General features: G+C 48.8%; 1 protein-coding gene and 1 long non-coding RNA gene across 3 annotated transcripts; one reads left to right on the top strand and one right to left on the bottom strand.

The window, feature by feature from the left end:
• On the bottom strand, positions 1-20,237 carry LOC137545386 (uncharacterized). 2 transcript variants are annotated; one of them, XR_011026024.1, is made up of 3 exons: positions 19,907-20,237; positions 13,578-13,893; positions 1-239 (listed from the first exon to the last, which is right to left on the bottom strand). It is a non-coding gene; the product is annotated as an uncharacterized lncRNA (long non-coding RNA). The 2 variants fall into 2 exon arrangements; XR_011026023.1 differs by lacking the exon at positions 19,907-20,237 and adding an exon at positions 16,253-16,348.
• LOC137545385 (E3 ubiquitin-protein ligase TRIM39-like) lies at positions 19,617-22,156 on the top strand. Its single transcript, XM_068266560.1, has 2 exons — positions 19,617-20,912; positions 21,415-22,156. Exons 1-2 carry the CDS (start codon positions 19,688-19,690, stop codon positions 21,525-21,527), a joined length of 1,338 nt encoding a protein of 445 aa, XP_068122661.1. The 5' UTR covers positions 19,617-19,687; the 3' UTR covers positions 21,528-22,156.
• The last annotated feature ends 2,781 nt before the right edge of the window (positions 22,157-24,937 follow it).

Below are 24,937 nucleotides of genomic sequence, written 5' to 3'. Positions count from 1 at the left end.
CAGCTGCTGCTGGTTACAGCTCTGGACTAGAATAAAGGTCTCTGGGGTAACGTTTTTCATATTCATGCTTTGAGTGCCGAGTCTTCCTATAGAGTATTTTCACCAGTTTCATCGGCAGCGATAAACAGAGATTTATATTAGTGTGGGAGGGGCTGGAGGGGGTCACATGATAATTACACTTGTCCTTTAGGAACACTTTAGCTCTTGCTTGAATATCACCAACTGCTGGAAGAGTGCTGCTGTAATCAAACACAGAATATCTGTCTAACATTGTTTTATAAAACATTAAGAAATTGTATGAAAATAATAGATTTTAGAACATAGTAAATAGATTTGTTTATCGAACTGAAATCATGTTTTTAGTGTGAAGTTGTTTTAATTTTGTGTTTGCAAGCAGAGCCGGGACAAGGTCCTCCAGCGCCCATGGCTGAGACACCAAAGTGCGGCCCTCCATCCCTCCCACTCCAGCAGTCACACTGAATTCTAATAGACTAAGTGGCGCCCCAGGGACCTCCAACACCTTCATCTCTAGTAATCTGGCTGCAGTCACTGCCATGTATCCCTTTTCTTATTTCTCTCTGCTTCAAACACAGTAGGGGAATGATAGCTGAGTGAGTTGTGCACCCCCTCCTACACTGCGCCCTGAGGCTGGAGCCTCTCTTGCCCCTGCCTCGGCCCGGCCCTGTTTGCAAGAGGCGATACATAGGCCTTATTCACACTATAAAGTGTGTTTGTGTGTAAATGGTTTTCTCCTCTGTACACGCCTTTGTTACACATTTTCCACGCACATTTTTTGTTGCTGACAAATGCATTTTACTACAGACTGTAGAATAAAGGGAACAGCTCCAAGTTGTTCTTTGACCATGAATGGAAGAAACTCATTGGCTGTGAATGAGCCCCATTGATTAGCATGGGCTGTCAGTTATTGTGTTTCTGCATGGAGGAGAACAGTGGAAGAGGTAAAGAGAGACCCTAATTAACTGTGAAATACATTTTAAAGAGAAACTCCAGTGAAAATAATGTAATAGAAAAGTGCTTAGTTTGTACAATAATTATGTATAAATGATTTTCAGTGTTTGCCCATTGTAAAATCTTTCCTCTCCCTGATTTACATTCTGGCATTTATCACATGCAGAGGCGTATCTAGAGAGGCGCAGCCATGGCTCCTGCAATGGGTGCCACCTGCAGGGCGCCAGGCCTGCCCCTGTGCTACACATCCATGTCTGCCCCTGTGCCTCCCTCCCTGTCTGCCCCTGTGCCTCCCTCCCTGTCACTCAGACCTCAGGTCAGATTAATTCTGTTATCTAGGAAACATGGCTACTTAACTTATGTATGTAAGGCGCACCTGACTTAGTGTTAGAAAAGAGGACAGAAATGAAATAAGATGAGATTTTTCCAAAAAAAAGTAACTTCAGCAATATCCTGAGCCTACAAAAAAAAAACAAAAAAAAAAAAAAAACAGGCAACAATAACACATGTATATGAGAAAGCATGCAGACAAAAATAAAGCAACAAGCAGCATGTGGACATAACCAAGTGTGACTGACAGTTTGTCATGGTAAATTCAGGTGGCTTGTGAATTTCAAGTCCATCATGATATTGTATTAGTGCATATATTCTGAAGCAGTGATGCTCACCGCCAGGTCGTGATCACGCTTACGCGTGGATTCACGACCATTTTGACGCATTCCGCCTCGGACACGCTAAGCCTTGAATAGATTTTCAACCACGAAAATCTGCTTCGGCTTCGCGTGAATGCGGACAGAAATCCGCATTCACGCTCGTGAAACCCGGCGCTGAAGTCGTGGTTAGCAGAAATGCGTCAAACTATGCGGAAGTGACACATTGCAGGCCAATCAGAGTGCCCCAGCCAGGCCCTAGCAACCAATCACAGGAGGGGAGCTATGCCCTCCCCTCCTGAATATAAAGCGGCGGCCATGATGGAAAAGCTCTGTCCTTGCTACTAGACTGTGGTGCTGAGAGGATTATCTCCAGGCCATTGTTGTTTGAGCAGGTGCATTTATTGTGTTAAAAACAAAGCGGTTTTTTTGCTAACACTGCTCTTATACTGTACACAGTTAGCTAGTCAGTGAGTGATTGCTGTAGTTAGTTATAGTCAGTGTAGTGTAGTGGGAGTGTGGGAATCTAGTGATTATTTACCTGTGTGTAGTGCAGGCAGGTTCAGTGCTGCAGTGTAGTCAGTGTAGTGGGAGTGGGGATTATCTGTGTGTAGTGCAGGCAGGCAGGTTAGTGCAGCTGCAGTGTTCACTTGTATATTCCAGTGACAGTTATACACTTGTACTATTTGCAGGCAGCCAGTCACACCGCCGGCGCCGCCACTCTCTGCCAGCGCTGTTCATTCATTCTGTCAGTGACCTTGTGTCGTGCCCAGTGCCCACTGCTCGCTCGCTGGCATATAAGCATCTCATTACACACTTGTATATTATTTCAGTGACAGTTATACACTTCACTTGTACTATTTGCAGGCAGCCAGTCACACCGCCGGCACCGCCACTCTCTGCCAGCGCTGTTCATTCATTCTGTCAATGACCTTGTGCCGTGCCCAGTGCCCACTGCTCGCTCGCTGGCATATAAGCATCTCATTACACAGTGTGACATCCTTGTGTGCCCACTGCATCCTTCAGTGACCTAGTTGTATATCCAGTGCCCACTGCTGTGCCCACTGCATCCTTCAGTGACCTTGTACTGTGCCCACTGCATCCTTCAGTGACCTAGTTGTATATCCAGTGCCTACTGCTGTGCCCACTGCATCCTTCAGTGACCTTGTACTGTGCCCACTGCATCCTTCAGTGACCTAGTTGTATATCCAGTGCCCACTGCTGTGCCCACTGCATCCTTCAGTGACCTTGTACTGTGCCCACTGCATCCTTCAGTGACCTAGTTGTATATCCAGTGCCCACTGCTGTGCCCACTGCATCCTTCAGTGACCTTGTACTGTGCCCACTGCATCCTTCAGTGACCTAGTTGTATATCCAGTGCCCACTGCTGTGCCCACTGCATCCTTCAGTGACCTTGTACTGTGCCCACTGCATCCTTCAGTGACCTAGTTGTATATCCAGTGCCCACTGCTGTGCCCACTGCATCCTTCAGTGACCTTGTACTGTGCCCACTGCATCCTTCAGTGACCTAGTTGTATATCCAGTGCCCACTGCTGTGCCCACTGCATCCTTCAGTGACCTTGTACTGTGCCCACTGCATCCTTCAGTGCCGTTGTACTGTGCCTGGTGCATCCTTCAGTGACCTTGTACTGTGCCCACTGCATCCAGTGATTCATTACTAGCAACATGTCTGGCAGGGTTTCGCGGGGTGAGAGGAAAGGGAGTTCAATTGCCTCAGCCACTTCTGGGACTGCTCCACGTCCAGGGAGAGGACGCCCAGCTGTACGTGGTCGTGATGCAGCAGAAAGGGGGGCAGCAAAGCCTGGGCTGAGTCAGCGGACGCCATTGTCCAAATATTTTAAAGTTTCTGGTCCCCGTGTGGTGGTTGAGCAAATGGAACCTGACGTACTCATGGACATCATGACTTCCTCCCAGACCTCTACTGTGAGCACCACTCCAAGCAGCAGCAGCAGCCAACGTCCCACGCTTGTTGTGAGTGACATCCACCCCAGCACCCACTGGTCAGCAGCCCTCCCAGGATGACAGCATTCTGTCCCTCAGTCCGGCATCTGGGAACCTGCTGATGCAAGAAACTCATGACTTACTGGGGACTGATGTGGCAGAGATTGAGATCGGGCCACAATCACAAGCGTTGTTGAGTTCTGGTGATGAAGAAGAGGGGTCTGTGTCTGAGGATGTAGGGACAGAAGAGGAGGCGGGGGAGTCAGAGGAAGAGCTGGATTATGATGATGCTGCTGATGATGACGACGTTGTGGACCCTAACTATGCGCAGCCTACTGAGTCTGTGGAAGAATGGTCAGAGCAGGATGACGAGTCACCTCGGCCTAGGCAAGGATATCGCCATATGTCAGGCAGGGGCAGGTGCATCGGCAGCAGTGGGCGTGGAGGAAGTAGACAGGACACTGCTTCAGCCGGCACCACCACCATGCAACCCCCGGCAACTACTACCACACATTGTTCCGCTGGAGGTGGCTGACCCCCAGAGGCCTGGAAGTGGGGTATGTGGCAGCCGATAAAGGGGCCAACCTGGTGGCAGCAGTGCAGCAGGGAAACCTCCAGCACATCCCCTGCTTGGCCCACGTGCTCAATCTTGTGGTGCAGCGCTTCTTGCGCACCTACCAGGGGATGAGCGAGCTGATGCAGGATGCCCGGGGCGGTGGTACGCTTTTTCCGCCTGTCAGCCACTGCCTCTGCACTCTTGTCCACCTTACAGCAGCAGTATGGAAGGCCACAACATCGGCTGATCATCGACATGCCAGTTCGCTGGAATTCGACTCTGGCCATGTTGGAGCGGCTGTGTCAGCAGAGGCTGGCTCTTAGGGCCTACATGCTAGACCCAAGTGTCCCCAGCAACCAGCAAGTCCCCATGATTACTGCCACTCAGTGGACACTGATGCAGCAAGTATGCCTGGTGCTGAGTCCCTTCCTGGAGGCAACCAAGATGGTCAGTGAGGAGCGGGCCTCTGTGTGCCAGTGGGTGCCCTTGGTTTGTCTACTGGAGCAGGCAATGGACAATTTAATTGAGCGTGGGGATGAAGCCCTGAGGCAGTTGGAAGAACAGGAGCAGATGGCAGCACAGTCCAGCTCAGAGGAGGGCTCACAGCAGGTAGTGGAAGAGTTGGAGTTCCCTAACCTGAATGAGGAGGAGGAGGAGGAGCAGAGTGCAGCAGGCGTTGTACGTGGATGGCGGTTTGAGGAGGACAACGACATGGCACAGGAAGAGGACAGGCATGCGTTATGGGACAATGGCGAGGACGAGGAAGATCTTGCTGGCAGGGCCCACTTGTTTCCCATGGCTGTGCACATGTTGCGCTGCCTTCGCAGGGACCCCCGGGTGATCTAGATGCGTTCAAGGGAGGACATCTGGATTACCTTGATGCTTGATCCCCGTCTGAAGGGGAAGCTGGGAGACTTCATGACGCCATCCAACGCACAAGGGAGTTGAAGGAGGCCCTTTTGCGCAGACTACTGGAAGCATTCCCCCAGCCTTCCACCCCCACTGTAACTGCTCTGCCAAGCCAGCAAGAGGTGCCTGCCATTGCCACTAGTAGTGTTGGGCGAACACCTGGATGTTCGGGTTCGGGAAAGTTCGCCGAACATGGCCGCAATGTTCGGCATGTTCGGGCCGAACCCCGAACTCCCCGAACATCCCGCTTTTGGGGGCCCTATGGGGTCGCAGGCATAAGGGGGGAGCATGCCCCGATCGCGGGGGGGGTCGGAAATTCCCCCCACCCCCTCCGCTAGCGCTCCCCCCTCTGCCCGCTTCCCCATTCAAAAGTTAGGAAGTGAAACTGTACCTGTGCGGCCGGTAGTGGGTGACTGGCAGTGGGCGGCACTATGGAGAGACTGAGGAGGAGGAGGAGTCCGGAGAGTGACGCGTTGAGGGAGGCCGGGCAGTGGGCGGATCAGCAGTAGTACCGTACTACTGCTGATCCGCCCACTGCCCGGCCTCCCTCAACGCGTCACTCTCCGGACTCCTCCTCCTCCTCAGTCTCTCCATAGTGCCGCCCACTGCCAGTCACCCACTACCGGCCGCACAGGTACAGTTTCACTTCCTAACTTTTGAATGGGGAAGCGGGCAGAGGGGGGAGCGCTAGCGGAGGGGGTGGGGGGAATTTCCGACCCCCCCCGCGATCGGGGCATGCTCCCCCCTTATGCCTGCGACCCCATAGGGGGCCAGTATTCGGGCGAACAGGGCCCTGTTCGTGCCGAACAGGGGCCCTGTTCGGCCAGGCAATGAGCCGTTCGGGCGAACCCGAACAGTTTGGCCGAACACCACCAGGTGTTCGGCCGAACGCGAACATCACCCGAACAGGGTGATGTTCTGCAGAACCCGAACAGTGGCGAACACTGTTCGCCCAACACTAGCCACTAGCAGCACAACAACAACCACCAGCACCAGCAGCAGCAGCAGCAACTGGCGCCCCGGAGACCTGAAGAGCCTAAGCAAGAGCCTGTATGCAGTGCAGCACCACCAACCAGCACAAGCAACGACTGACCACCATGGTGTCTGACTATACGGGGTCATCCAGCGGGCTCAATGACACCGACAGCCCCGTGGACCCCTTGGAGTACTGGGTCAAGAGACTGGACATCTGGAGCGAGCTTTCCCAGTACGCCCTGGAACTCCTATCCTGCCCTCCTTCCAGCCGGTGGCGTGGTCACAGAGAAGCGCTCTCGGCTCTCCCATGCCTCTGTGGACAAACTCACCTTCCTGAAAATCAACCAGGCTTGGGTGGAAGGTGAGTTCCTGGCCCCTATTGTCGGACACAGGGGGACATGAAGTGGCTGCTGCATGTGCTGTTGTTAACTATGCCTGCCTTTATAAAGACAGTTACTACCTGCCTAGTGCCTACCTTGGTTAATTTTTTGGTGTTATGGTACTACTACCAGTAAGTTGCCATGGTCCTCCTTCTGAGCTGCTGAACTGACGGCCCGCTTTGCCCTCCTGACTCAGTTGCTACTACACTCTGCGTTCACACTGCCCGGGTCACCGGGTGAATTTAATTTCTTGGCCAGCACTATGACGCTGTGCTATTACTACTACCACCAGTATGTTGCCATGGTCCTTCTGTGCTGCTGAACTGACCGCCCGCATTGTCCTCCTCCTCCTGTCTCAGTCGCTTCCACCAATGTACTCTGTCTGCGTTCACACTGCCCGGCTCACCGGGTGCATTTAATTTTTTGGCCAGCACTATGACGCTGTGCTACTACTACTACCACCAGTATGTTGCCATAGTCCTTCTGTGCTGCTGCTGCTGAACTGAACGCCCGCTTTGTCCTCCTCCTCCTCCTGACTCAGTCGCTACCACGGTACCACCAATGCACTCTGTCTGCGTTATCACTGCCCGGGTCACCGGGTGCATTTAATTTTTTGGCCAGCACTATGACGCTGTGCTACTACTACTACCACCAGTATGTTGCCATGGTCCTTCTGTGCTGCTGAACTGACCGCTCGCATTGTCCTCCTCCTCCTGACTCAGTCGCTTCCACCAATGTACTCTGTCTGCGTTCACACTGCCCGGGTCACCGGGTGCATTTAATTTTTTGGCCAGCACTATGACGCTGTGCTACTACTACTACCACCAGTATGTTGCTATGGTCCTTCTGTGCTGCTGCTGCTGCTGAAGTGAACGCCCGCTTTGTCCTCCTCCTCCTCCTGACTCAGTCGCTACCACGGTACCACCAATGCACTCTGTCTGCGTTATCACTGCCCGGGTCACCGGGTGCATTTAATTTTTTGGCCAGCACTATGACGCTGTGCTACTACTACTACCACCAGTATGTTGCCATGGTCCTTCTGTGCTGCTGAACTGACCGCCCGCATTGTCCTCCTCCTCCTGACTCAGTCGCTTCCACCAATGTACTCTGTCTGCGTTCACACTGCCCGGGTCACCGGGTGCATTTAATTTTTTGGCCAGCACTATGACACTGTGCTACTACTACTACCACCAGTATGTTGGCATGGTCCTTCTGTGCTGCTGCTGCTGAATTGACCGCCTGCATTGTCCTCCTCCTCCTGACTCAGTCGCTTCCACCAATGTACTCTGTCTGCGTTATCACTGCCCGGGTCACCGGGTGCATTTAATTTTTTGGCCAGCACTATGACGCTGTGCTACTACTACTACCACCAGTATGTTGCCATGGTCCTTCTGTGCTGCTGAACTGACCGCCCGCATTGTCCTCCTCCTCCTGACTCAGTCGCTTCCACCAATGTACTCTGTCTGCGTTCACACTGCCCGGGTCACCGGGTGCATTTAATTTTTTGGCCAGCACTATGACACTGTGCTACTACTACTACCACCAGTATGTTGGCATGGTCCTTCTGTGCTGCTGCTGAATTGACCGCCCGCATTGTCCTCCTCCTCCTGACTCAGTCGCTTCCCGCTGCTGCACTCTGCGTTCACACTGCCCGGGTCACTGGGTGCATTTAATTTTTTGGCCAGCACTATGACGCTGTGCTGCTACTACTACCACCAGTATGTTGCCATGGTCCTTCTGTGCTGCTGCTGCTGCTGCTGAACTGAACGCCCGCTTTGTCCTCCTCCTCCTCCTGACTCACTCGCTACCACGGTACCACCAATGCACTCTGTCTGCGTTATCACTGCCCGGGTCACCGGGTGCATTTAATTTTTTGGCCAGCACTATGACGTTGTGCTACTACTACTACCACCAGTATGTTGGCATGGTCCTTCTGTGCTGCTGCTGCTGAACTGGCCGCCCGCATTGTCCTCCTCCTCCTGACTCAGTCGCTTCCCGCTGCTGCACTCTGCGTTCACACTGCCCGGGTCACTGGGTGCATTTAATTTTTTGGCCAGCACTATGACGCTGTGCTGCTACTACTACCACCAGTATGTTGCCATGGTCCTTCTGTGCTGCTGCTGCTGCTGCTGAACTGAACGCCCGCTTTGTCCTCCTCCTCCTCCTGACTCACTCGCTACCACGGTACCACCAATGCGCTCTGTCTGCGTTATCACTGCCCGGGTCACCGGGTGCATTTAATTTTTTGGCCAGCACTATGACACTGTGCTACTACTACTACCACCAGTATGTTGGCATGGTCCTTCTGTGCTGCTGCTGCTGAACTGACCGCCCGCATTGTCCTCCTCCTCCTGACTCAGTCGCTTCCCGCTGCTGCACTCTGCGTTCACACTGCCCGGGTCACTGGGTGCATTTAATTTTTTGGCCAGCACTATGACGCTGTGCTGCTACTACTACCACCAGTATGTTGCCATGGTCCTTCTGTTCTGTGCTGCTGAACTGACCGCCCGCATTGTCCTCCTCCTCCTGACTCAATCGCTTCCACCAATGTACTCTGTCTGCGTTCACACTGCCCGGGTCACCTAGTGCATTAAATTTTTTGGCCAGCACTATGACGCTGTGCTGCTACTACTACCACCAGTATGTTGCCATGGTCCTTCTGTGCTGCTGAATTGACCGCCCGCATTGTCCTCCTCCTCCTGACTCACTCGCTTCCACCAATGTACTCTGTCTGCGTTCACACTGCCCGGGTCACCGGGTGCATTTAATTTTTTGGCCAGCACTATGACGCTGTGCTGCTACTACTACTACCAGTATGTTGCCGTGGTCCTTCTGTGCTGCTGAACTGACCGCCCGCATAGTCCTTCTCCTGACTCAGTCGCTACCACCACTGCACTCTGCGTTCACACTGCCCGTGTCCACTGACAACTCTGCTGCGATGTCATTGCTAATTGCTGCAAAAAAAAAAAAAATTACAAATACCTCTCTGGGGCCTTTTTGGCGTCAGCCACTCATCCTCCTCCAGCGGTACCTTCGCCGCCAAGTGCCATTGGAACTCGCCTTCACCTCTTTGATTGCTTAACGCGTATATCCCTTTTTAAAACCACTTATTACCAATTAATAGCCCCATTTACAGTGGTGATTTGTCTTTAAAAGCCATTAAAACAAAAGAAAAATTTTGGGGAATTTTTTATGTTGAAGTTATGTTGCCCCTTATCACCTCGATAATCCATGCAATTTGGGGGATTGTAGCATGTATGGGGGCTTTGTTATTAACGTTGAAAGAAAATCCGCCTCCGGGCGTGAATCCACGCGTGATTACGCCATTCACGGCAGAAAATCCGCGTGGTTGCGTGGACACGGACGAAAATCCGCATGCGGCGGGGTCGAATGCGGATTTTTTTTTGCAACCACGCGGATTGCCGAATTCGTGGATGAGGCACATCCGAGCATCCCTGTTCTGAAGCACAACCATGAGAAACGATGCAGGAATGGTCCACAAAGGTCCCCCAATCGCAGGGCATGGAATGCTTGTCAATGAAATGCAGTTTGTCTCCCTCAATTGCAGGGCAGTGAGACGCCTGTCAGTATAGTCCTGATGGATGGAACATATGATGGCAGCACACACATGTGTTGAAGCGCATGCAGCAGACACAAAAGATCTATGTCCCTCAGTCGCAGGAAAATAAAACTGCTTTTCAGCAGGATGAAGCATATGATGGTGTCAGTAATGCCACATAGTTACCAGTCCCATGCCAAATGTGTCCGGGCCGGTGTTGGAAAGGCTCCTGATGGTATTAGGTTGAGTGATGTTGAGGAGAAAGCCCGCTGTCAGGAAGGCCTGACATGTTTCGCCGCAACTAGCGGCCTTTTCAAAGGCAGACAGCGTGAGTAGCATCTAGACGCCATTACAGCGTCTTTAAATGTGGAGCTTGGCCGCGCCGCCCCGCCCGCCGGCTCACCTCACCACGTCACCGCTACACGCCCACCAGGCAAACACGTGGGCGTGTGGGGGGCGAACCTCCGGAGCGCAAATGCGCTCCATCTCGGCAAAACCGGAAGTGCCATGACAGCATCCACCGGAAGGCAGAGGGAGGAACAATCGACCAATAGCGAGGACGGGGAAGGGAGACAGGGGCAGGCCAAGGCGGAGCGGCCGCATAAAACGCAACATATAACAAAACACTAATCAAAATATACAAACCCCTTAAGCATTAAAGACAAAGGGGAAGAAATATACAAAAAACAAATGCAATTAAATTCTTAACCCATGACAGTGCGGAGACCCATGCCAACAGACACAGACCCCAATAAATTGTCAAAGGAGCCGCATCCACAGACAGGGGTCGCCCCATCACATACCCCAACACAAATGTTAATACCCAAGCAAAAAAGAGGAAGAAAAAGAGGGGGGGAGGGAGAGGATCCAGCTCATATAAATGCATAATGACTGAGAGGGTGTACTTATAAGTAATGACACCCCCCAGTAGATGAGGGCCAAAATATATACATAAAGCCACAGTCCAAAAGGGATCAAGAAGAGGCACAGCAGGCAGAGGGCCCAAGGGCCCATTAAAAGACCCCAGAGATATAAACCAAGAACATCAACACAGGAGGGGGGGGGGGGGGTTCGTCTGAACTGGAAATAAGGAGATACAAGGAATAGCAAAGGGCAAGAAAAAGGGAAGAAAAAGGGAAGGAAGGAGGAAAAGGAAGGAAATTGAAAGGGAGGGAGAAGAAGGTGGGAGGAAAAGAAGGGGAAGAGGGAGAAGGGAAAAGGGAAAGGAGGGGGAGGGAAAGAGGAGGAGAAAGCAAGAGGGGAAACAAGTGGAAAGGAAAAGGACAAGAAAAGGTATAGAAAATGGAAAAGAAAAAGAGAAAAGAAAAAGGAGGGAAAGAGTCCAGAACACAACCCTCCAATGTATATGTGTACATGACCATTTTATTGTGGCATTGAACATAACACTATTTTGGCAGGAAAACACGGTAGTTGATACTATCATTCAAACCCTTTGATTCGGTGGAATTAAGATTAAAGATCCATCGAGACTCTAGCTGCAATAGTGCTCTATCAACATCTCCTCCTCTGGGATGTGCATGAATTCTATCTAGACCTAACAATTTAACAAAACTGGGATCCCCTCTATGTTATAGATGTATATGTCTAGAAATGGGTGATTTAATATTACAGTTTGCAATGTCACCCACGTGGTTTTTAATCCTTTCTTTGAAAGCTCTTTTGGTTTTACCAACATAAAAACAGCCGCATCTGCAGTATAATAAATATACAACACCAACAGTGTTGCAATTGACAAAATGTTGTAATTTCCATTTGCGACCGTTGGGTAACATGACAAACTTTCCAATTTGACGATAGCGACAGAAACTACACCCCCCACAGCTATATGTACCTGTAACTGTACAATGTTTTTGGGGGCCACTCATGCCCCAAAAATGGCTAGATGTTACAATATTACGTAAAGTTTTACTAGGTTTATAGGTTACCTGAGGAGAAGAAGATATAAATTCATTCACAGTTTTATCGTTAGTCAACACGTGCCAATGTCGGTGGAGGATCCCGTCAACCTCCTTATTTTGATTATTAAAACGAGTAATTAATCGTGTCACATTACCGTTCGAAGTATCTTTAGTCTTTTTAGTCAACAGTGCCATGCGATCTGTTGCTTTTGCACGTTTATAGGCCTTTTTAAGCCAGCGATCCTTGTAGCCCCTTTCTCTAAAATGAGAAAAGTAATAATTTGGCTTCTTTCTCGAAAGTGATCTCATCACTACAATTTTGACGTGCCCTCAGATATTGACCCCTAGAAATCACACGAATAGTATGGATGGGATGTGCACTATTGGCGTGGAGATAGGCGTTAGACGCCATCGGTTTACGATATAAATTGGTTGACAAGGATCCATCCCGACACTAATCACAAGGTCAAGAAAGGATATAAACTGATCACTGCATTCCATTGTGAATTTCAAATTCCAATTATTCCGATTGAGTATGGTGACAAATTCATCCAGAAAATCTTTGCCACCTGTCCAAAACATAAGTACATCGTCAATGTACCTGTGCCATGCCACAATGTGGCACAGGTACACGACGAGAGAATCATTTCCAAAAATAAACCGTTCCCACTCCCCCCAGGTACAGGTTCGCCAGCGAGGGGGCACACGTTGTCCCCATCGCGGCCCCCTGCACCTGGGGGTAATGGACGCCATCAAACACAAACACATTATTCCGTAAGATAAAAGCTAGCGAATCAAGAACAAAGTGATTGTGGGCCGCCTCCCCTATCTCCATCTCTGAAAGAAACCTATCCACGACCTCCACTCCTCTATCCTGTGGGATACTGGAGTAGAGGGCCTCCACATGCAGGGCCACCAACAAAGAACCAGTGGGCAATTGCATACCTTCTAGAATCCATAAAAGGTGCAAAGTATCCCGAACATACGACGGCAGGCGATGCACATGTGGCTGCAAGTGTCTATCCACATAGTCACTTATCTGTTCAGTTAATGACCCATTGCCTGAGACAATGGGTCGTCCCGGTGGTCTCACCAAACTTTTATGCACTTTTGGTAAGGCATAAAACGTGGGTGTAATGGGATTCTCAACTCTGAGAACAGATCCCACTTCCGCCATAATGATAACCTGGCCAATCGCCGTGTCAATTAGATCAAAAAGCATGCGCTGGTTGTTGATGACCCTGGATGCAGACACCCTCCAGTACCAATACTTTATTTTATAAAGTTATTGTTTAATACAAAGGAAAGGCATTCTCAGCCCTGAGCTGAAAGAACTATCAGAACTAAGTACTTCCAGGAGGGGATACTTATACCGGCAACAGTGTTTTAGCATGAAAACTGATGTGGTGATGTACAAATACATACCTCCCAACTTTTTAAGATAAGAAAGAGGGACACTTAAGCCAAACCCCTGCCACACCCCTAACCACGCCCCTGACATACCTCTAATCCCAACCCTTAAGATTTTATAAGAAAAATATGTTGTTTTATAATTCGAACCACACTGGTCCTTTCTATCCTGGTTCATTTTCCTTCATATTAACATTTGAAAATAAGAAATATATAAATGTAAAGGATGGGAATCAAGTTTAAAGCCAATTAAGCACAATATTCAATAGATAAAATACACATATTTACTTAGATCTTTACATCAGTCCTGAAAGAGGGCCAAAAAGTAGAGATAGTCCGAAATGCTGATTTCCAATTCCACGGAAATTACGATTTCTGCCAATGCCTATTACCGATTCCATGAATTTCTGATTCTGATTTCCGAAGCAGTTTTTTTTTTTTTTTGTCATTTTTTTTCATTCTCTGATTGGCCAAACACTTCCGAGTTGACTCTTCCTTTTCTGATTGGTCTTGCACTCTGTGGTTGGGGTAAATTTACCGAGTTGCAGTAATGCTATATTTCCACGGAAATCCGAGTTCCATTTTCCAATCTGAATGAGCATCCCTACAAATAAGGAAGAAAGAGGGACAGAGGATTATGGTTTTCGAAAGAGGGACAATCCCTCCAAGAAAGGGACAGTTGGGAGCTATGCAAACATGCCATATAATATCTACAGAAGCTCACAAAAGCACCAGGACAGATAAAGCAGGAAAAAGTATATCAAAACTTTATAACACACTTCCAAAGAGTAATAAAAGCAATTAAAAATCCACCAAAGGGTGAATCATGGGAGGGAACAAGACCGGGGCCTAATGAATAATATATGTAAATATAATAATTACAAAGATAAATCATAATAATCTTCTGGTAGTAATTACATCCAGAAAGAAGCAAAAATAATAATAATAATAATGACTCCCTATAATAAAGCAAATAATATCCCAAAAAGTAACAGTAGGACACCATATCACATATCCAGGAGTGCTAGCAAGGAAGGCAATAAATATATAAAAATGTGGAGAAATAAAATATGCAGTATAAAACTCATAAGTACGGCCAGGGATGTTCCAGGGGAAACGATCCCAAAGTATGTGTGCTAAGTTGTTTGTGCATTGTTGTTTGTGCGTCCTGTATATTCCTATAGTTCATGTTATTATGGCTGGTTGTTTGATCACGCACAGGTGTTTTGGTGTATTAGTGCTCCAGTATCGCACTCTTTGCACGTATACTTAGGAATTATTTCCCCTGGAACATCCCTGGCTATTTGTGAGCAGCGATGAGGGAAAAAGGAGAAAATGTCTATATTCTTTTTGCATTCATTTTCACGAACATAATATGAAATTTGACTTTCATGCGAAAATGCCATGGAAAATCATTTTGTAGTAGGTTTGTGATTTTTCAAATTTCTTGCAAATTTTCACACTAAATAAACAATTTTTTACGTCTTTGTGCTATTTTCCTTACATTTTTACTTCACATTTTTTAAGTTTCTACTTCATTTTCAGCGCTAAGGCTGGTTTGACAGTTGGACAGTTGGTTAAAGTCCCACGTTACAGCAGCCAGTAACGCAGCCTCACTCACAGCACTGTAAAATCAATGTGCTGTTCACAGTGCACACGTTAGGTCAGGGCCGGGCCGAGGCATAGGCTGGAGAGGCTCCAGCCTCAGGGCGCAGTGTAGGAGGGGGCGCAGAATTCATTCAGCTGTCATTCCTAATTGTGTTTGAAGCAGAAAGAAATAAGAAAACTGGATACATGGCAGTGACTGCAAGCCAGATAACTAGATATTAAGGTGTTGGGGAGGTTGTGGGTCCATGGGGGCCTCTTAGTCTATCAGCAATCAGTGTGTGACGGCTGGGGTGGCAGGGATGGAGGGGCGCACTTTGGTGTCTCAGCCTTGGCTGCTGGAGGACCTTGTCCCAGCTCTGCGTTAGGTTACATTGTAACGCAGCACAATTAACCTGCTGAGCGGTCTGGACGAGCTCAGCTCGTCCAGTACCGCCGAAGGTCGCCGCTCAGGCCCTGCTGGGCCGATTTGGCTCAAATAAAAAGCAGCACACGCAGCCGGCACTTTGCCAGCCGCGTGTGCTGCCTGATCGCCGCCGCTGTGCGGCGATCCGCCACGAGCAGCGGCGAAAGAGGGTCCCCCCAGCCGCCTGAGCCCAGCGTAGCCGAAACCAAAAGTTCCGGCCAGCGCTAAGGGCTGGATCGGAGGCGGCTGACGTCCATGACGTCACTCCGCTCGTCGCTATGGCGACGATGTAAGCAAAACAAGGAAGGCTGCTCATTGCGGCCTTCCTTGTTTATTCTGGGCGCCGGAGGCGATCGGAAGAACGCCTCCGGAGCGCCCTCTAGTGGGCTTTCATGCAGCCAACTTTCAGTTGGCTGCATGAAATAGTTTTTTTTTTATAAAAAAAAACCCTCCCGCAGCCTCCCTGGCGATCTTAATAGAAAGCCAGGGTGGTTACAAATTGCTGCATGCTGTACGTTATATCAGGCTAAGCCAAGTTAGACTGCTTGCACATGCTCAGTAATGTTGGAGGAGGAGGTTTCCCCTCCTCCTCTGCAGCCAGCCACATGGCTAATTAATATTCACTGCACTGCAGAGACTCCTGGTAGGACTGTAGTGTTGTCCGGATTATGAACGAATCGTTCAATTGATCCGGATCTTTTTTGTGAGTCGAATCATCCAGATCATCACAATGAAAGATTCGGTTCACAGTGGATGTCTGTCTGGAAGAAACAGGAACATACATCGCCGCCGCCGTTCAGTGCAGGGAAAGTCCTGTCCTGCTAGTCATTTCACCCAGTCTGCTTCCCTAGTAAAATGATTCAAATGATTTGGTTCAAAGATCCAGATCTTTTCAATGATCCGATTCAAATGATCCGAATCCTTAAAAAGATCCGGACTTCCTATCACTAACCTGGAGCTGCTGCTTTGAGAGCCGCATAACGCAGCTCAATCTGACCTCCAACTTCAACACCACCATGCATTAGGGGCACGTTATGCGACCTTAACGTCCCCTAAAACACAACATCTTGGTGTGAAAGTAGCCTTAGTAACCGGTGGTTATTTAGTCCAACTGCCAAAATAGGGTGCAAGAGAGGAAAAGGGGAGGGGGCCGGTATCTTTGTATAGATCAGTCCTTTCTCAACCATTTTACCTTGGAGGAACCCTGCAAATAATTTTTGGATCTCAGGGAACCCCTACATTTATTTTGCAGGTGGCACAGTCTTTCAAAATAGGTGTGGCTGTTCATGTCACTACCCCCTATTACACTGCCACACATTATACTGTCTCCTTATCCTAGTGCTTTTTATTAATGTGCTCATTATTATTCTGACCCCTCAATTTAATGCTTCTTTTATATTATAATGTGCTCTAATTAATATAATTCCCCCATGATAGGGGAAAAAGAGTGCTCAAGGAACCCTGGTTGAGATAGCCTGGTATAGATCCTTTCTAGGAAGTGCTTTTGTAAATACCATATATTTTGGACTATAAGACACACTTTTTCTCCACCAAAAGTCAAAATACAGGGAGTCCTTGATTTACGATCACCAGCCGATACAAACCACCAACTCGCCACAATGTCAGCAACTCCCCCTGTATTGTCCCCGGTGTCCTCCTGCACTGCTCCGTACAACAGTAATTAGTGGCGGCAGCCACGTGCATCTCTAACCTCATACTGGGAGCCCACGCCAGTCAGCTGCTTCACTTGCTCACTCCTTTCCCCTAGTGACGGTCATGTGTGTAATAACACGACCAGGAAGGGGAAGGAGGAAAGGAGGATGACACAAGGGGGAATGGAGGAGGACACCAAGGGGGACAGGAGGAAGACATCAAGGGGATGGGGAACAGGAGGAGGACAAAAGAAGGAAAGGAGGAGGACACAAGGAGGACAAGAGGAGGACACAAGGACAGGAGGAGGACACAAGGGGGACAGGAGGAGGACACAAGGGGAAAAGGCGGAAGACAAAATAATTGGAGAAAGAACATCCACAAGATGCCCCTCCCTGGACCACAGATGAACCAGGTTTAGTATATTGTTTGCCCTGGTTTTTGCCCTCTAAACCTAGGTGCATCTTATTGTCTTTTGTCAGCAGTGTCTTATAGTTCGAAAAATCCTGATAAATGAAATACTAAGAATCTCCCATGAGATTCAAATGACCTGAAGACAAAGATTGTTCACCATGAGGATTTAGGGTAAGGATACAGAAAGCTGTCTCAGAGATTTCAACTGTCTGTTTCCACAGTAAGGAACATAATGAGAAACTGGAAGATCAAAGGTTCCGTTCAAGTTAAGGCTTGAACTGGCAGACCAAGAAAAATCTCGGATAGACAGAAGCGACAAATGCTGAGAACAGTCAGAGTCAACACACAGACCAGCACCACAGACCGACAATATCATCTTGCTGCAGATGGAGTCACTGTGCAATGTTCAACCATTCGGCACACTTTACACAAGGAGATACTGTATGTGAGAGTGATACAGAGGAAGCGTTTTCTCCGCCCACAGCACAAACATAGCTGCTTGAAGTATGCTAAAGCTCATTTGGGCAAGTCAGCTTCATTTTGGAATAAGGTGCTGTGGACTAACTAAAATTTAGTTATTTGGGCATAACAAGGGACGTTATGCATGGAGGAAAAACAACACAGCATTCCAAGAAAAACAACTGCTACCTACAGTAAAATATGATGGTAGTTCCATCACGCTGTGGGGCTGTGTAGCCAGTGCAGAGACTGGGAATCTTGTCAAAGTTGATGGACACATGGATTCCACTCGGTATCAGCAGATTCTGGAGACCAATGTCCAGGAATCAGTGGCAAAGCTGAAGCTGCGCCGGGGATAGATCTTTCAACAAGACAACGACCCTAAACACTGCTCAAAATCCACTAAGGCATTCATGCAGAGGAACAAGTACAATGTTCTGGAATGGCCATCTCAGTCCCCGGACCTGAATATAATTGAAAATCTGTGGTGTGAATTAAAGAGAGCTGTCCATGCTTGGAAGCCATCAAACCTGAATGAACTAGAGATGTTTTGTAAAGGAAAATGGTCCAAAATACCTTCATCCAGAATCCAGACTCTCATTGGAGGCGTTTAGACACTGTCATTTCTGCAAAAGGAGGATCTACTAAATATTGATTTCATTTTCTTTTTTGTGGTGCCCAAATTTATGCACCTGCCCAATTTTGTTTAAACAATTATTGCACACTTTCTGTAAATCTAATAAACTTCATTTCACTTCTCAAATATCACTGTGTGTGTCTCCTATATGATATACAGTATTTAACTGACATTTTTTGTCTGAACAACCAATGATTTATCCAGGAAAATCATGACGATTAACAAGGTTGCCCAAACTTTCGCATCCCACTATAAGACCTCTGTCCATGTGTCTCTCTTGAGCTCCATATAATTTGCCCCCCGGAGAGATGGCGCTGGACTGTCCGTGAGAATGGCCCCTGGCTAAAGGATTTTTTATTTTTCTCATTTGGTGTTATTTGATAAGATTCTTTCAGGTTCTGGTTTTCTGGTCAGATAAGGAACACATCATAAGACTCCCCACCTATATTCGTACCAAAGTCTTAGGTTGACCATGCCTCAGTGTTTCTCAAACCTGTACTTGTGACTCCCCAACGGTGCATGTTTTGCAGACAGCCTCACCTAGAAACACTGCCACACCTGAAGAGATAAACACTTGCTGGTTTTTATAGGAGTTTTAGTGGTAAAGAACTTCAAAGTGTGCACACATAGCTCTATACTAAGTGGGAACTCTAACTCTCACTGCCTCCCTGTGTTTTATAAGCTATAGGCTTGCTATGCACCAGCAGTTCTGGATGTAAGCCTGGCTTCAGGGGTATAAAGAGATAATTAGCAGCGGTGCATTGTGGGTAACAACGGTCACACACTTAAATCTGAAATATTGCAAATACCATCTGTTTTAAGAAGGCAAACTACACTGAGCATTGCCACCTTGTTGGCATCTATGCACATTTATATTAGGTTAAAAGAGAGCTCTATGTATCTATCCATCCTGTTGTGTCATTCAGCCAGGTTGTTGGCTATACACAAAAAAACAACGTAATTATGTTGCCTTTGTGTCTTGCAGGATGTAGTGTCAGACTGACAGCACTGAGTTTTTCTCAATAAGAGTGGAATTTCCCTTTAAGGTTGATGAGTAAAGTTGATAGTTTCAGCCCCACCCTGCGCAATAATAATGAATCCAGTTATACTGGACACAGAGAATCTTCCCTTCATTTCCCTCTTCTGCTGCCAGCGATGGCGTCTGCTGATCTGAGGAAAGAGCTGGAGTGTCCCGTCTGTCTGAGCATTTATACCGATCCCGTCATCATGGAATGTGGGCACAACGTCTGCCGAGTCTGTATTGAACGTGTGCTGGATACACAGAGGGAGTCTCTAGTTAAATATTATTACTGTCCTGATCCTGAATGTAAGGAGCATTTTAGCGAGCGACCCATACTGCTGAGGAACATTACTCTCAAGAAGATAGCAGAATATTTCCAGTCTACTCAGCCAGATCAGGAGGAGGCCGGAGTCTGCTGTACTTACTGTATTCACGCTGCTGTACCGGCTGTTATGTCTTGTCTGCTGTGTGACGCTTCTCTGTGTGATAATCACCTGAGAGTCCACAGCAAGGAACCAGAACACGTCTTATGTGACCCCAACACTTCCCTGGAGAACAGGAAATGCTCTGTCCATAAGAAGATCCTGGAGTATTACTGCACTGAGGATGCTGCCTGTATCTGTGTGTCCTGCAGGCTGGATGAAGAACATCGGGGACACCAGGTGGAGATGCTGGATGAGGTGTCTGAGGAGAAGAAGAAGCTGAAAAATGTTCTGCAGAAACTGATGGCAGAGACAGAGGAGGCTGAAAACAAAGTCCAGAGTCTGAAGGAACGCAGGAGAAAAGTCAAAGAAAAAGCAGATGGTGAAACAGAAATAATCACTGCCCTGTTTAGAGACCTCAGAAGACGGCTGGAAGATCTGGAGAAACGAGTTCTTAGCGACCTCAGCAGGCAGGCAAGCCCGATGATCCTCTGGTTTAATGATGTCATTCAGCAACTGGAAATAAAGAAGGACAAGCTGTCAAGGAAGATGCGTCACATTGAGGAGCTGTGTAACATGACTGATCCACTGACTGTCTTACAGGAATCAGACACAGGTGACTTGTGTGACACGGAGGACAGAGAGAGACATGATAAACAGCTCCATGATGGAGGGGATCTGGATGTGGCCGGCATCTCACACACATTACACACAGGACTATCTGATATCCTGTCTGGGGTAAAATATACACAGTGCCAGGCTGGGGGGTCAATTATCTGGACCCCAGAGCAAATATCAGGGCTGCCAGTGTATGCAGACATATTACTGGATGTAAACACAGCTGGCAATGATCTGCAAATATCAGAGGACCGGAAAACTGCAGTCAAAGTAGTTGAAAATGAGATTCTCCCAGAAACATCAGAGAGATTTCTGGATTATCCTCAGGTGTTGAGCAGCCAGAGATTCTCCTCAGGGCGACATTACTGGGAAGTGGACGTTAGTGAATCAGGTACATTTGCAATTGGAATGTGTTACCCCAGTATAGCCAGGAGAGGAGGGGTGCACACAATGATAGGATATAACAACAAGTCCTGGTGTTTGATTGATCAGTTGAAAGTTCAGTACTTTGCAATGCATGACAGTCGTAGGGTCCGGTTACATGACCATATGCCCAGTACTAGAATCAGGATATATCTGGATTATGAGGTTGGGGAAATTTCCTTTTATTCCATGTGTGACCCCATCAGACACCTCCACACCTTCACTGCTGCCTTCACTGAGCCCCTCCATGCTGCAATATCAGTAAGGGATGGTTGTGTAAAGATATCGGGGGGAACAGAGAGGGTATGAATAATCACAGGGATATGGTCCATTCTCTGTCCAATGTTTACTAGTTTTCTATGGTTTCCAGGGACAGTCCCAGCATCCATACTTGTGTCTCTCATTTTCTGTCCTTGTACGATGAAATCCTAATTTCTCTTCAATTTACATTAATTCCGTATCTGTTATAGAATCCAATCTTCCGATAACAATAAAGATCACTCTACACTGCAGACTCGCTCACGCAGGAGTGGGACACTCCTCCTCTTTCAGCAGGCAAAATGCTATCAGTAGTCAAAACTAACTGGCACTATGGATCATGCACAATGATAATTAAAAGGAACGTATACTCTTTTAAATTCACTTTTATTGGGTTAGTATCAGGACTTGAAAATAAAAACATTCTTTTAAATTGGGGAAACAGCATATCTACCTTTTGCATAACAGAATATCAAAGCAGCTCGGGGTGACCCAAAACTACTAGGAAAATATAGGGGAGTAAGAGAGACTGAAGAGTCCTCCTACTACAAAGAAATGCTTAGTGTGATTTCTTTTGGTCTCCTATACTTTCCTTGTGGTTTTGGGTCACCCTGCGCTGCTTGGTTACTGTGTTGTACAGGACTGCCCCTATCCCAGAGAGCCATACCAATCCCTGCCATGCACTGATGAGGACCAACAGTCTGAAACAGGCTGTGTGTATGCAGGGCCGGATTTCTGGCAAGGCCAACCTAGGCAGTGGCCTAGGGCGGCAGATAATCAGCCCTTGTTTAGGGCGGCTGATGGGTGTCAAAGCAAACACACTATCAAAGTGCTTTCCTGCCCAGCCATCATTCATTCTGGCCGGCGGCTACACTCTACCATTACACAAGCAGCCAGCACTGTATGCCGTGAGGCCGCCAGACCCGATCCATCCACGGCCACCCTCTGCTATCTTCAAACTCTGATGCAGGGCGGCCGCAAACGGACCGGGTCTGGCTGCCTCACATTACAGTGCTAGCTGCTTGTGTAATGGTGGAGGAGAGTGGATCCGGCGGCCAAAATAAATGATTTGATATCATGATTGCACAGCACAGGAAGCGTGGATGGCCAGGCACAGCACAGTGCACGAACTTGAAGGCTGGGTGACCGGGCTGCAGGCACACGTGGAGGAAGATACCAGCGGGAAGAAGCAGCAAATATACAGTTCCGTGAGCCTCAGCCTGCAGTTCAGCCTGGCCAGGGAGAACTTCAACTTCTGCAGAGATTAGGAGACGCAGGGAAGCTGTTTATTCCTTTCCCCTCCGGTACGAGTCAGACACGCAGCAAAGCACGGGGGAAGGGGAGAGAGCTCAGCTGAACGGAATTCAGCGAGCTCACATGGGGAGAAGGACTCTTATGGCTGGCTGCAGGAAGCTGGATGATTGATGTGGCCTGAGTCTCTGAAGCTGTTACCTGGCCTGCATGCATGCATGTGAGTACCTGTCCTGCTTCTGAGTCCTGACACCCTCTCTCCCACCCCACAGCATTAGGTAGTCCATTTGTCCCCTTCCTCTCTATTAAGGCACCACTGCTCCCAGCAAGCTCCCCTCCCTTTCCATAGAGCTACCACTGCTCAGCAAACTCCCCCATCTTTAATATAGAGATCCTACCACTGCTCCCAGCAAGCCCCCCACTTCTTTAGAGAGGTACTACTGCTCCCAGCACACCATCCCTTGTTATAGAGGCACTACTGCTCCCAGTAAGTCACCCCACCATTTATATAGTTACTACAGCTGCCAGCATGCCCCCCTCCTCTGTAGATGCATTAGAGATTCCAGCAAGCCCTCCCACCCCCAGCATGCACCTCTCCTCCATAGAGCCCCCCTTTCCATAGAGGTACCACAGGTCCCAGCATGCCCCTCCTTCATATAGTATTGTTTTCCCTCGGGGACCCAGTGCCATCTGGTGTGTCGTCGTCCCCCCCCCTTTCCCTGGTCTCCCCTAAAGTGAATAGTGGTCCCCCAGAGCTTCGCAGCAGAGCACACTGACACCCAGCTGGCATGCTCCTCTGCATGTTTTTCCGTCTTGAGTGTGTACATGCCGTCAGGTCACAGAGATAAGGCACCCACGAGGATGAAGCCACCAGAGGAGCAAGGCAGCCAGATGGGTGAGCGCGCTCCACTGAAAATGTTCTGCAGGGGACCACTATTCACATTGGAGGAGGCCTGGGGGGCCCAGCAGCCATCTTTGAGGCCTTAGGGGATAACCGATACTATATGGAACGTGGTGCCTCTATGGAAGAGGAGGTACATGCTGGGAGCTGTGGTGCCTCTATGGAGGAAGGAGCATGCTGGGAGCTGTGGTGTCTCTATGGAGGGAAGGAGCACGCTGGGAGCTGTGGTACTTCTATAAAGAGGGTGTGTAGGGCTTGCTGACAGCTGTGGTGCCTCTATGGAGGAGGGGGTAGTCCAGGGGCTTCCTGTAATTTTCCTCTACCCCACCTTTCCAGTGCTGGGTTCCTCTCTAGTTAAATGGGTCTCTTCAGTATGCAACTGTGACTGTGAGCGAGTGTATCTGTATTGGGTATGGGCAAGTAAGGTCCGCACATGCCCAGTTACAGAGTAAAAAAAAGCATTGCACAAGTGCCTTAGTTCTACTGGGCTTGCACAGACCTTACTTGTACATGCCCAGTACGGACACGCTCATGCCTGCACAATGAATAAACCTATTCGAGCAGAGAGTGACCCAGCTGGTGACAGATGGCCTTGGGCAGTAGAATGTACAAATGCGGCCCTGGTGATTAGACACAGATGATGGGGAATTAAACAGCAGTGTTCTCCCCAGGCTCTTTTAGCCGGGTGCACCCGGCCGTCATCGGCTCACCTCCTCCAATGCTGTAAGCAGAGAAGCACCGGCCCCTCATTCTCTCATCTCGCCCCACCCGGCTAATTTTTCATACCACCCGGCTACATTTTCAAGCCACCGGGCTGGAAAAAAATTCTGGGGAGAACACTGAACAGGCTAAAAACTAAATACATACATGGTGCATTTCTCTATGTTTTCCTTCTGTCCTGTGCAAGACTCCATATGTTTGCTGGGGGAAAATGGGAAAATTGTGTGTGTGTGCGTGTGTGCGGGGTGTGTGGGGGGAGAGTGTTTACGGTTGGTCAGGGGGCGGCTGATGATAGTTGGCCTAGGGCAGTAAAAGGTACAAATCCGGCCCTGTCTGTATGTTGGGTTGGTGCAGCTCTGTAAAATTGAAAGCAGTAGGCTTGCTATACACCAGCGGTTCTGGATCTAAGCCTGGCTCCAGGAGCATTAAGATATAATTTGTATATTCAGCAGTAGTGCATTGTGGGTAACTGCAGATGTTCATTTCAGCCTGAATTATCACAAATACCTTCTGTTTTAAAGGGAACCAGAGAGGAACGAGGGGTGAAAAAAGGCAAAGATTTTATACATACCTGGGGCTTCTTCCAGCCCCATAAGCCTGAATCGCTCCCATGCCGCCGTCCTCAGCTTCCTACCGGGCCCGTCACTTCGGTGGACGCGGCCAATTGTCCGCATCACAGGGGCTCCCTCCATACCCGTACGCATGCGGCTGCGCAGTAGGCAGCCACATGCGTATCTGTACGGAGAGAGCACCCTGTGATGCAGAGAATTGGCCGCGTCCGCCAGCCGACTGGCCGACTCATGGCAATGACGGGACCCGGTGGCGGCGGATCCAGGCAGCGGAGGACGGCGGCGTGGGAGCGA

The sequence above is a fragment of the Hyperolius riggenbachi genome, chromosome 2 (genome assembly GCF_040937935.1).
Source record: "Hyperolius riggenbachi isolate aHypRig1 chromosome 2, aHypRig1.pri, whole genome shotgun sequence".
NCBI classification, from domain to species: domain Eukaryota; kingdom Metazoa; phylum Chordata; class Amphibia; order Anura; family Hyperoliidae; genus Hyperolius; species Hyperolius riggenbachi.
Note: the sequence above shows the minus strand (reverse complement) of the source record. Positions and strands in the feature narration are given on the sequence as shown.